The 12,096-nt window shown below is 45.8% G+C and overlaps 1 protein-coding gene across 4 annotated transcripts in view; it reads left to right on the top strand.

Moving 5' to 3' along the window:
- The window catches only part of LOC137654447 (tRNA (32-2'-O)-methyltransferase regulator THADA-like), a 64,240-nt gene that overhangs the window by 36,908 nt on the left and 15,236 nt on the right, over nucleotides 1–12,096 (top strand). For all 4 annotated transcript variants that reach the window (XM_068388072.1, XM_068388073.1, XM_068388074.1 and 1 more), the window contains one exon: nucleotides 9,393–9,560. In XM_068388072.1, coding sequence (XP_068244173.1) covers nucleotides 9,393–9,560 — 168 coding nt within the window. The remainder of the gene's footprint in view (nucleotides 1–9,392; nucleotides 9,561–12,096) is intronic.

Below are 12,096 nucleotides of genomic sequence, written 5' to 3'. Positions count from 1 at the left end.
TACCAGATGCTTTTCCTACTCTCGTTTCATCTAGTGCTCTCCTCACTTCATCTATTGTAATCTCTCTCTCATTCTCATCTCCCATCACTGGCACCTCAACACTTGCAACAGCAATTATATCTGCCTCTCTATTATCCTCAACATTCAGTAAACTTTCAAAATATTCCGCCCACCTTTTCCTTGCCACCTCTCCTTTTAACAACCATCCATTTCCATCTTTCACTGTCTCTTCCATTTTTGAGCCAGCCTTCCTTACTCTCTTCACTTCTTTCCAAAACTTCTTCTTATTCTCTTCATATGAATGACCTAATCCCTGACCCCACCTCAGGTCAGCTGCCCTCTTTGCCTCGCGTACCTTGCGCTTTACTTCCACATTTTTCAATATTAAACTTACCCGATAATCATGTAGCTGTCAACTCCGTTGCCCGACAGAATTCTATGGAGGGATACGCCAGCTATCACAATACTAGAAGGGGGTGTATTTACCAGCGCCACCTGTGGCCAGGTACTCAAGTACTTCTTGTTGACACCTCCTCAATTATTCCTCTGTCGTGCTTCCGGCAAGACGTTCTGGGATACGCTTATGTTCTTGGAGTATTTTCACAACTTTGGTGAAGTATTTCTCTTTGATTTCGGCTGTCGCTTTACTGGAAACTTCTATATTAGCTTAGTTAGCTTTTGGAATTAATTTGATTAATTTTGGTGACGAGAGAGTATGAACTCTCGTTCACTTTTCAATGGCCGACCCTTCCCTTAGACGGAAGTGTTGGTGTCTAAGAGAGTATAGACTCTCTTTCTTAATTTTGCTTAACAAAAGTTATAGATTTATTTTATATCTCTCCGCCTCTTATAGGCCTCTTCGATTAACTTCCTTTTATTATAAACTCATTAAAATTAATTTTTATATTTGTTTATATTCGACCTTCCTAATAGTAGGCGGTCTTTTACCGAAGTTAATAAACTTTGAGCCCGTCATTTCGGTTTTACCTGTTAACATATTATGCTATTTCCGCCACAGAGTTTGAAAGATTTTCTTTGACAGTCTCGTACTGTTTTCAAAGCTGAACTAACGTTTTGTTTTGTCTCTGCAGTTGTTGACGTTCAGAACGTTCAACTTGCACTCTATCGTTACGATAGAGAAAGAATGTTCACGGTTTCACGTTGCAGTAAGAGTAACCGTGTCTAGCGTTTTGTTCTTTCTTTCTTAACTTAATGGTTTTGATCCTAATAAAGGAACTTTTCAGTTTTTTTCCTTTAACAATAATATGTTTTAACGATATATATGATTGGGCTCTTCTCTCAGGTTCTAAGTCAAGAGAGAGAGAGAGAGAAGAGAGAGATAGAGACGGAGGGAGAAAGAGGATAAACGTTTCATTCAAGCCTGCCAGGCGTACGAGTAACGTCGTTATCGTTTTTTGCTCTTCTCCCTAGTCTCTTTAGGGGAAGAAACTAAACGTTTCTAGAGTGATCTAGTGTTTAGTCTCTTTCCAACCACTGAATTATCTTTCATTAGATTTTTCTGTTACATTGTAATTCTGTTTTCGCAATTACTAACTTTGTGAAAGGATAGAATTGCGTATTTCAGGTACAAACCACTTAAAGTTTCGAGTTCAGTGAAATAAGTGCAAACAGAAATCAAAGTGATAAGTGATTAGTGCGTGAGAGTACTTATGTGCGCGCCAGTCGTCCTCCCAGTCCGGGACCTCTTGCAAGCTCCCAAGCCCAGGGGAGAAGCAATGTCGAAGGGCATAAGGGTTCAGCAGGCCTTGATCGGCGCACAGAAGTATTCTCGGTGGTTGTGGGCGTGTCTTACCGAGACCGTCACTCCCACCCGCAGACGATTGAGCCCTTATTTTGCTCGTCTGCAGAAGAGATTAGGGGAGAAAATAAAGGCAGAGTAACGCTGGTCTCAGGTCTCAAGACTTCTTAAACGTTAAGTCCAGACCTATGCCAGACGTACGAAGTTAAAGTTCACAACCCGAATGCAGTCATTGGGTTAGCTCTGACTCTCCTCAGTCATCAGTTGATTACAGCCTCCTCCTCCGCCTACACTCCCTCCACCTGTTCTCGCTCCGCCTGTGCTCGCCCAGCCTGCACCTGCTCCGCCTGTGCTCGCCCAGCCTGCACCTGCTCCGCCTGGTCGCAGCACCATCTGCCAGGCGTACGATGTTGTGAACTCTACTACAGTCCATGCAAGCACAGCTTTCGGACTTGATGAGTGAGTGTCGGGCTGAGAGTGTTGCTCCTCCGCCTCCGCCTACACTCCCTCCTCCTACACTCGCTCCGCCTGATCACAGTACCATCTGCCAGGCGTACGATGTTGTGGACTCTACTACAGTCCATGCAAGCACAGCTTTCGGACTTGATGAGTGAGTGTCGGGCTGAGAGTGTTGCTCCTCCGCCTCCGCCTACACTCCCTCCTCCTACACTCGCTCCGCCTGATCACAGTACCATCTGCCAGGCGTATGATGTTGTGGACTCTACTACAGTCCATGCAAGCACAGCTTTCGGACTTGATGCGTGAGTATCGGGCTGAGAGTGTTGCTCCTCCGCCTCCGCCTACACTCCCTCCACCTACACTCGCTCCGCCTGATCGCAGTACCACCTGCCAGCAGTTCCACCTGCCAGGCGTACGATGTTGAGACACGTGCTGAGTTTGCTGTTCCCTGTGGTGTTCAGCCTCCGCCTTTCTTAAGGCAACCTTTACATTGGGATCAGGAGGATTATACCTCTCTTCCTCCGCCTCCACTTGCTGCTCCACCAGTGATGCAACACTCGGTTGAGGTACAACAACCTCTCCCGTCCATGAGTCAGTTTCCTCAGCTCTTGCTGCAGCGAGCTCAACCCTCCATAAGGCAAGCACCACAACACCTTAGCCTTGCGCCTCAGGAGCCTCAGCTTGCGAGACATTTACCTTGTTCTGCGCAGCCTCTTCCTCATCGCGCTCCGCTCACACCACAGGAACTGGAACTTGCTAATCCGCTTCCGCCAACCGCTCAGCAAGCGCAACCCTTGGGTTCAACCACTCATGCTAGGAGTCAGCCTCCTCCACCCATGCGCCTTCCTTCTGCTTGTCTTTTATTCAGCCTTTGCAGACTGAGCCTCAGGTGTTCCCTCATCGGAGTCTTGAAGAGGAAACCACTCTATTGTTGTTCCAGCTCGTTCTGACTCTGCTGTTCAGCATACCATGGTGTAAACCCCATGCAAGCATGCATAAAGCACTCTAGCACTGGTCATGGAATTTCTGAGAAATGTTAAACGCCATGCACACGCTCTGCTTTCCTTTCAGCAGGCTCTGCTTACAGCAGGCTCTGCTTACTACATGCTCAGCATTCAGCATGCTCTGCATTCAGCATGCTCTGCATACAACATGCTCTACATACAGCATGCTCTGCATACAGCATACTCTGCATACATCATGCTCTGCATACCTTACCGCATGCTTCTCAACACATCTTGGGTTGTTGCCAACTCACTAGACTGTCAAGCAGTTTCATAACGTTGCCTTCTAGCCTGCTGCTTTGCACCAGTGAACCCTCACTCAGAGAACTTAGCTTTTCTAGGATAAGGTCCCTGTAGATGAGAAAGTTCTTTTCTCCCTCCTTCTGATATTCCCTTGAGGACTCTGTCATTTGGAGGGAGCCTTTAGCTGCATAACCTCTTATGGACTTTTATTTAAGCATAACATGCTTACAGGGAAGGTAATGGTTACACTTCAGCCGCTAATCCCGTCTGTTACCACACCTGCTCCCATAGACCTTGAGCTGTGTTGCATGACATGCAGTCCAAGCTTAGTCCTTGTTAGAGGATTTTTTGTTTACGGAGTCTATGTGTCACGGGGAAGACGTTCAACAACCAACAGAAGGGACTTGTTGTGACGCAGTGCGGCAACCTCAGCAACCCATTAAGGAGTTGTCTGTACGACCCAGACAGTCTAGACAGATTCGGGTTGTCACTGTACTTCCTCGCTTGCCCATGATTGACAGTTTACAGACTGTGCAGCAGTATCATGATCTTGTGTCCGGCTCCGTCAGACGACTGGCTTTTAAGAGCTCCCTCAAGTCGTCGCTGTCTGGAGATTTTCAAATGGACTATGGATCTGACCAAGGAACTGGGCCTCCTGGTCAATTTTGAGGAGTCTCAGCTCGTTCCATCCCAGACCATTGTCTCCTTGGGTATGGATCTTCAGAGTCGAGCTTTTCGGACTTGTCCGTCGGCCCCAAGGATCTTCCAAGCCCTAGAATGCATCCAGAGCATGCTGAGAAGGAACTGATGCTTAGTCAGGCAGTGGATGAGTCTAACAGGGACACTTTCATCGCTGGCCCTGTTCATCGAGTTAGGGAGACTCCACCTCCGCCCCCTTCAGTATCATCTAGCTGCTCACTGGATAAAGGACATGACGCTAGAGACGGGCTCAGTTCCTGTTTCCGAAGAGATGAGGTCTACTCTAACGTGGTGGAAGAACAGCATTCTTCTCAAGGAAGGTCTACCTTTGGCTGTTCAGACCTCCGACCACCGTCTCTTCTCGGACGCATCGGACACGGGCTGGGGTGCGACACTGGACGGACAGGAATGCTCGGGAACATGGAATCAGGAGCAAAGGACACTTCACATCTATTGCAAGGAGTTGTTGGCAGTTCATTTGGCCTTGATAAACTTCAAGTCCCTCCAGCTTAACAAGGTGGTGGAGGTGAACTCCGACTACACCACAGCCTTGGCTTACATCTCCAAGCAGGGAGGGACTCATTCGAGGAAGTTGTTCGAGATCGCAAGGGACCTCCTCATTTGGTCAAAAGATCGAAAGCTCACGCTGGTAACGAGGCTCATTCAGGGCGATATGAATGTCATGGCAGATCGCCTCAGCCGGAAGGGTCAGGTCTTCCCCACAGAGTGGACCCTTCACAAGAATGTTTGCAGCAGACTTTGGGCCCTGTGGGGTCAGCCAACCATAGATCTATTCGCTACCTCGATGACCAAGAGGCTCCTCTTGTATTGTTCTCCGATTCCAGACCCAGCAGCAGTTCGCGTGGATGCCTTTCTGCTGGATTGGTCCCATCTCAACCTGTATGCATTCCCGCCGTTCAAGATTGTCAACAGGGTACTTCAGAAGTTCGCCTCTCACAAAGGGACACGGCTGACGTTGGTTGCTCCCCTCTGGCCCGCGAGAGAATGGTTCACTGAGGTACTGCAATGGCTGGTCGACGTTCCCAGGACTCTTCCTCCTAGAGTGGACCTTCTGCGTCAACCTCACGTAAAGAAGGTACACCCAACCTCCACGCTCTTCGTCTGACTGCCTTCTGACTATCGAAAGACTCTCAAGAGCTAGAGGCTTTTCGAAGGAGGCAGCCAGAGCGATTGCCAGAGCAAGGACGACATCCACTCTCAGAGTCTATCAGTCTTAATGGGAAGTCTTCCGAAGCTGGTGCAAGGCCAATGCAGTTTTCCTCAACCAGTACCAATGTAACCCAGATTGCTGACTTCCTGTTACATCTAAGGAACGTAAGATCCCTATCAGCTCCTACGATCAAGGGTTACAGAAGTTTGTTGGCAGCGGTTTTCCGCCACAGAGGCTTGGATCTTTCCTCCAACAAAGATCTACAGGACCTCCTTAGGTCTTTTGAGACCTCAAAGGAACGTCGGTTGTCCACTCCAGGCTGGAATCTAGACGTGGTCCTAAGGTTCCTAATGTCATCAGGATTTGAACCGCTCCAATCAGCCTCTTTTAAGGACCTCACATTAAAAACTCTTTTCCTCGTGTGCTTAGTAACAGGTAAAAGAGTAAGTGAGATCCACGCCTTCAGCAGGAACATAGGTTTCACATCTGAAACGGCTACATGTTCCTTGCAGCTCGGTTTTTTGGCTAAAAACGAGCTTCCTTCCCGTCCTTGGCCTAAGTCGTTCGAGATCCCAAGCCTGTCCAACATGGTGGGGAACGAACTGGAGAGAGTACTTTGCCCAGTTAGAGCTCTTAAGTACTATCTAAGAAGGTCAAAACCATTACGAGGACAATCAGAAGCCTTATGGTGTGCTATCAAGAAGCCTTCTCTACCAATGTCTAAGAACTCAGTTTCTTACTACATCAGGCTTCTGATTAGAGAAGCAAATTCTCATCTGAAGGAAGAAGACCTTGCTTTGCTGAAGGTAAGGACACATGAAGTGAGAGCTGTGGCTACTTCAGTGGCCTTCAAACAGAACCGTTCTCTGCAGAGTGTTATGGATGCAACCTATTGGAGAAACAAGTCAGTGTTCGCATCATTCTATCTCAAAGATGTCCAGTCTCTTTACGAGTACTGCTACACCCTGGGTCCATTCGTAGCAACGAATGCAGTAGTAGGCGAGGGCTCAGCCACTACATTCCCATAATCCCATAACTTTTTAACCTTTCTCTTGAATACTTTTTATGGGTTGTACGGTCGGCTAAGAAGCCTTCCACATCCTTGTTGATTTGGCGGGTGGTCAATTCTTTCTTGAGAAGCGCCAAGGTTAAAGGTTGTGATGAGGTCCTTTAGTATGGGTTGCAGCCCTGTATACTTTAGCACCTTTGAGTTGATTCAGCCTCCCAAGAGGAACGCTGCGCTCAGTAAGGAAGACGATCTTATTAAAGGCAGAGTAACGGTTCAAGTCGACTTCCTTACCAGGTACTTATTATTTCATTGTTATTGTGGATAACTGATTATATGAAATATGGGATACTTAGCTATCCTTTAATCTTGTACACTGGTTTTCACCCACCCCCCTGGGTGTGAATCAGCTACATGATTATCGGGTAAGTTTAATATTGAAAAATGTTATTTTTATTAATAAAATAAATTTTTGAATATACTTACCCGATAATCATGATTTAATCGACCCTCCCTTCCTCCCCATAGAGAACCAGTGGACCGAGGAATAATTGAGGAGGTGTCAACAAGAAGTACTTGAGTACCTGGCCACAGGTGGCGCTGGTAAATACACCCCCTTCTAGTATTGTGATAGCTGGCGTATCCCTCCATAGAATTCTGTCGGGCAACGGAGTTGACAGCTACATGATTATCGGGTAAGTATATTCAAAAATTTATTTTATTAATAAAAATAACATTTTTCTCTTTATATTTTTCATACTTCTCTATACTATTACTCTGCAGCCATCCTTCAAAAGCCCTCTTTTTCTCTTCCACTTTTACCTTCACTCCTTCATTCCACCATTCACTGCCCTTCCTCATGCTGCCTCCAACAACCTTCTTTCCACATACATCACTTGCAATCCCAACAAAATTTTCTTTTACTAACTTCCACTCCTCCTTCTCTAAATATAAGATAGAAAAAATATCCCCATATCTTCCCTTCCCTCTCTAATACCTAGTCATTCCAATAGAGGGTGCTACAGGTGGAATATCACCCACAAGCTTAGTTATAAGTGGAACTTCTTACAATCATTGTCGGATGCTACATGTGTACTGGCCTCCTCAATGCAACTTAATTTAGTATTTTGATAATACTATTGATTTGGTTGTAGAATTTTAACACAAGTAATGTGGTATGCCTCTATCTGTTTTTTGAATACAGGTATGTGCCAAATTTTATTAGAAAAATTTATGACACAATACTGTAGGTTGATTTGGTACTACAAAAATTGGTAATAGAACCAAGTGGGTATTAGTAACAACAGAGCTAGAAAGACAGTTGAATCATTAATAAAGTAGTTGTTTTGGCATGTGGTAAGAATGGGAACCCCTGATCAGTTGCATGTCACAGTCTGTATAGCCACTTTGGTATTAGGGAAGCGAGTTTTACAGTTTTGTGAGAAGATTAATGGGATTAAAGCACAGTTTCACAATTTTATTTTATATACTATGTATGATTACTCTATATAAAGTTCAGATTCATACACATGAAAATGAGCCTTCATACGCATCCTCCATTGTATGAAAACTTCTGCCAGATTTACAACTACGTTTTGGATATGGTTGACTCCCCACATGAATACAAAGTATCCTCATTTAAATGGGAGTGTATCTTTAGTGGGGAAGAACAGCCATTGAATCTTCTCACAAGGTAAATGCTGTAGTTACATAAGATGGGTGTGGTGAGACACCTGCCTTCTCAACTGTATTATGTCACTTCTGGTCAAGACAATGAGGTATGCTTTAGTCCCTCTCCTGCCAGAGATGCTCCCCAAATGCTTAGGTGATCTCCTCTTCACACGCACTAACCCTCAGATGACCCCGAACTGCCCTGACAAGTTTTCCGGAGATAGTAGACTTTTCAGACCAGTCTTCTGATTTTCATGAGTATTGATCACTAAGTGCGGTACTAAGAACCCTACCTCCGGGGAAGGGTAGGACTACTACTGCAGTTTGCGAAGTAAGAGGATATGTATCTGGAATGAGCCCTCCCTGATCAGACCAATGGGCAAATGAGCTCACGCATCTGTTAGTGTGCTCGATTTTCACAAGAGCAAGCACGAGAACTTGCACCCACTATCTGTGCTTCATTCTCATGAGAACGAACACACGCACTAGCACCCATTACCTGTGCTACCTGCTCATGAGAATGAGCACATACACTAGTTTCCAGTGCTCAGTTCTCACCAGATATATGGTGTAAACGAGAATTTGCTGTTTATTATTTGTTTAACTTTTAAATTATACCTTTATTCATTGAGGAGAAAGTTCAAGGTTTTGTTTCTTATTTTGTATAAGAATTTACAGTAGCTTTAAAAGGTGGATAGTGGGTATAGATCTGGAATCCAACTGGGTAACTCTAGTATTTATGAATTTACTTGGGTTAGAGTTGGTTACCTTTAAACTAATCTCTAGTGGTTGACAAATTAGTTACAGTAATCTAAATTTTTACCTTCCCATCTTTTTCTTTCGTTTTTCCACCTCCCTCAGAGTGTGTGAATCAGCAATATTAGCATTTTGAGGAGTTTTGTTAAACATTTTTAATAATATTCTTATACAGTACTCACCTGATGTTCATATACATGCCTCCTCCCTCCTTCGCCCTGATCTGTGATGTTAGGACAATGACACAGCTTTGAGTATAAGTAATGAAAATCCGGTGAGTATAGAAGTAATAAATATTAAGATTGTGGTTTTCTCTCTGCATGGCATTGTCTTAATTTAATTCTTACTTCCCATCATTTTAACATTGATAATCGATTGTTCAGGAGTGGAGTGTCATGGTCTGTAAATGTATCTAACCTTCCTCCCCCATTGGTATGCAATGTTTGGTAGCAAGTGAACTACCATACATTTAGTTATGAATTTTATGGGTGTAAGTTACAAATACATTTGACTTACAGGATATGTTGAGGAATGGTTTTCATGCTATGAAATACATTTACATTTTTTTTTTATAGAAATGCTGGGGTTAAAACTATCATTAATCAACTCTTGATAATTCTACAGGTAAAGCCAAGTTGGATGTTTATGAGGTATTAATAATGCTGCTGCAAGATGACAGTGATATGGTGAGAAATCTCGTTGCAGTTGGAAGCGCAAAATATTTAAAGCATGATGAACTTAAAGGCTCTATTCAGCCTACGAGGGTTTTGGAAGCTGTTTGTGATATCGTTGGTGAGTAGCCCTGATCATAAGATTTTAACTTATGGTTCAAGAAGTGCAAAAATATTCTTAAAAGGCATTTGACAAATATTTAGTCTCGACCATTTCAATTTGAAACTTTGATGGACCTGGTGCTTTACCATTTTTCATTTTACTTAATGTCTGCTTCACTTATGTATTTCGTATCTCCATTACTGTCCCCTCCACCATACGTGCTTCTCCCAGCTCCTCTCTTATATTCAGTTTGTTCCGTAACCGAAATACAAACCACGCTATTTACAAAGGGTATTACTTTTAGCGTAGCTGAAATGGCGAGCCATTAGAATTTAACGAGGGTGTATTACCCCCGCGCTAGTTAGCGGGGGGTAGGGGAGTGGTAGCTAGCTACCCCTCCTCCCCCTCACACACAGGTGAATACTCTCTTTCACTTTTGGCTCGGACTGTGACAGACGTCTCTGTCTTGGTCCTCGCTTGGCAGCCATTGTCTGTTTTGTCTTTACTTAATCGCTTACTTTTCATTTACTCAATATATATGTAAACATGTTTTCATGTTTGTATATATATTTGAGTATAGAAATAAGTAAGTTTCCTTTTCAGATGTGTGTGTGTAGTGTACGATATCTACGTGGAGGCCTCGGCAGTTAGGCCACCACGGTGTATTTTATGGGTGGCGGTCGAGTTTGACTTATGTCTTTCTCTCTCTCTCTCTCTTGAGGTCGTTCACCCTTTTACTACGTGTTACTACGCCCTTGTAGCCTAGCTTCCTTTCCGTGTGGGGGGTTGCTACGCCGTACGTTTGTATCAATTAGTTATGAATCTAATTGTAGTTGTTTTTTGTTTTTCAGCTTGTAGAACGATTCCTTTCGGGGTTTTCGTTCTTTCTTTAGTGTTCATTCATTTTTAAATTACATAATTACATAGTTACATAATTATAATTGTTATAATTCTGTTTTGGTTACAGCTCTCCTTCCGCGAGTGTAAGTGGTTGTGAGGGCACGTGCCTGTTGTGTAATTCTTATTCCTTTCCCTCGGGATTCCTCTTCGGAGCCTTCCCGGGGGAATGAATGTGTACTAATATTATTTGTTTTATTTTTTTACAGTTACCGATCTAGTTCATTTCTGTAATATAACAACGGTGTGAGCTGTCTGGTTGAGTCCTGGGGATTCGGCTGTTGCTGCCTCCCCCCTTGTATTTTCGTCAGGGGTGTGTCTCCTTCTACTGGTAGTACTCCCGTGTCGACGGACAGCTCTCCAGTTCATTTTAGAACAGTCAGGAGGCTTGCCTCCTTGAGCGGATAACTTTCCTTCCGAGGGAAGTTTTTCCTGTCCAGGCTTGAGTTTTTCCCCTTTTGGGGGGTTCTTCTCTTGCCTTTTTTTCGTGAGACTATGCTCTTGGTGCTGAGCGGTCGCACCTGCAGTTTCGCTCAAGGGGCTGGGCAACTGCAGGAGCTCCTCTTCGGAGGATTGCTCCTTTTAGGTCACTGGCTGACCAGTCTCTTCCACGAAGTGTTTCTCTTTCGTTCGCGAGAGAGTACACTCATAGAGACTCCTCTTCGGAGGTTTCTTCTGTTGCTGTTGCTGTTGGCCTCCCTCGCCGTAAGGCCCACCGCCCGCCTCGTCGTAAGGGCCTCTCATCTCCCTATAAGGGTGCTTGAGGCGCCTTTTTGGATCTCCGTTTGCAGCCTACAACTCCTTTTTCTCGATCTTCCGCCTTGGTGCAGATGGACAGCAGTCTGATCTCGTCTTCCGACGGGCAATGGTCTTCCCGACGGACAACGGTCTGCCCGACGGACAGCGGTCTTCCGACGGACATCAGTCTCCCGGCGGACAACGATCCCTTCAAGGCAAAGGGTTGCCCCCACGGGGGTTCTTCCCTTGCGTGTCAGGGTTTCCCTGCGCGCCCTTCTGCTCATCAGAGCTCTCCTGTTCGTCAGCGCTTTCAAGATGATCTTCCCTGCAGTTCCTGTTGGTTCCTGTTACGCGCCCTGTGCGCCCACGTTCGCCCTCGCGATCTAGAACTTCGGTTCAGGTCAGGGTCAAGGACTCTTCTTCTTTGCGCAGGCTTCCACGCGTAGCCTTCTGCTCGTCAGCGATCATCAGCTCGCCAGCGATCATCAGCCCGCCAGCGATCATCAGCTCGCCAGCGATCTCCGGATCGCCCACGTGTGTTACAGCCGGCACGCCAACGTTCTCCAACACTTCTGAAGGAACATGGTTCGCCAGCTACTAGCTCACCTGCGCATGCTGATCGCCATCGCGCGACCCTCAACTGCGGATGCTGATCGCCATCGCGCGACCCTCAACGGCGGATGCTGATCGCCATCGCGCGACCCTCAACGGCGGATGCTGATCGCCATCGCGCGACCCTCAACGGCGGATGCTGATCGCCATCGCGCGACCCTCAACGGCGGATGCTGATCGCCATCGCGCGACCCTCAACGGCGGATGCTGATCGCCATCGCGCGACCCTCAACGGCGGATGCTGATCGCCATCGCGCGACCCTCAACGGCGGATGCTGATCGCCATCGCGCGACCCTCAACGGCGGA

The sequence above is a fragment of the Palaemon carinicauda genome, chromosome 15, assembly GCF_036898095.1.
Source record: "Palaemon carinicauda isolate YSFRI2023 chromosome 15, ASM3689809v2, whole genome shotgun sequence".
Lineage (NCBI taxonomy): Eukaryota > Metazoa > Arthropoda > Malacostraca > Decapoda > Palaemonidae > Palaemon > Palaemon carinicauda.
This window is presented reverse-complemented; position numbering and strand designations above follow the sequence as displayed.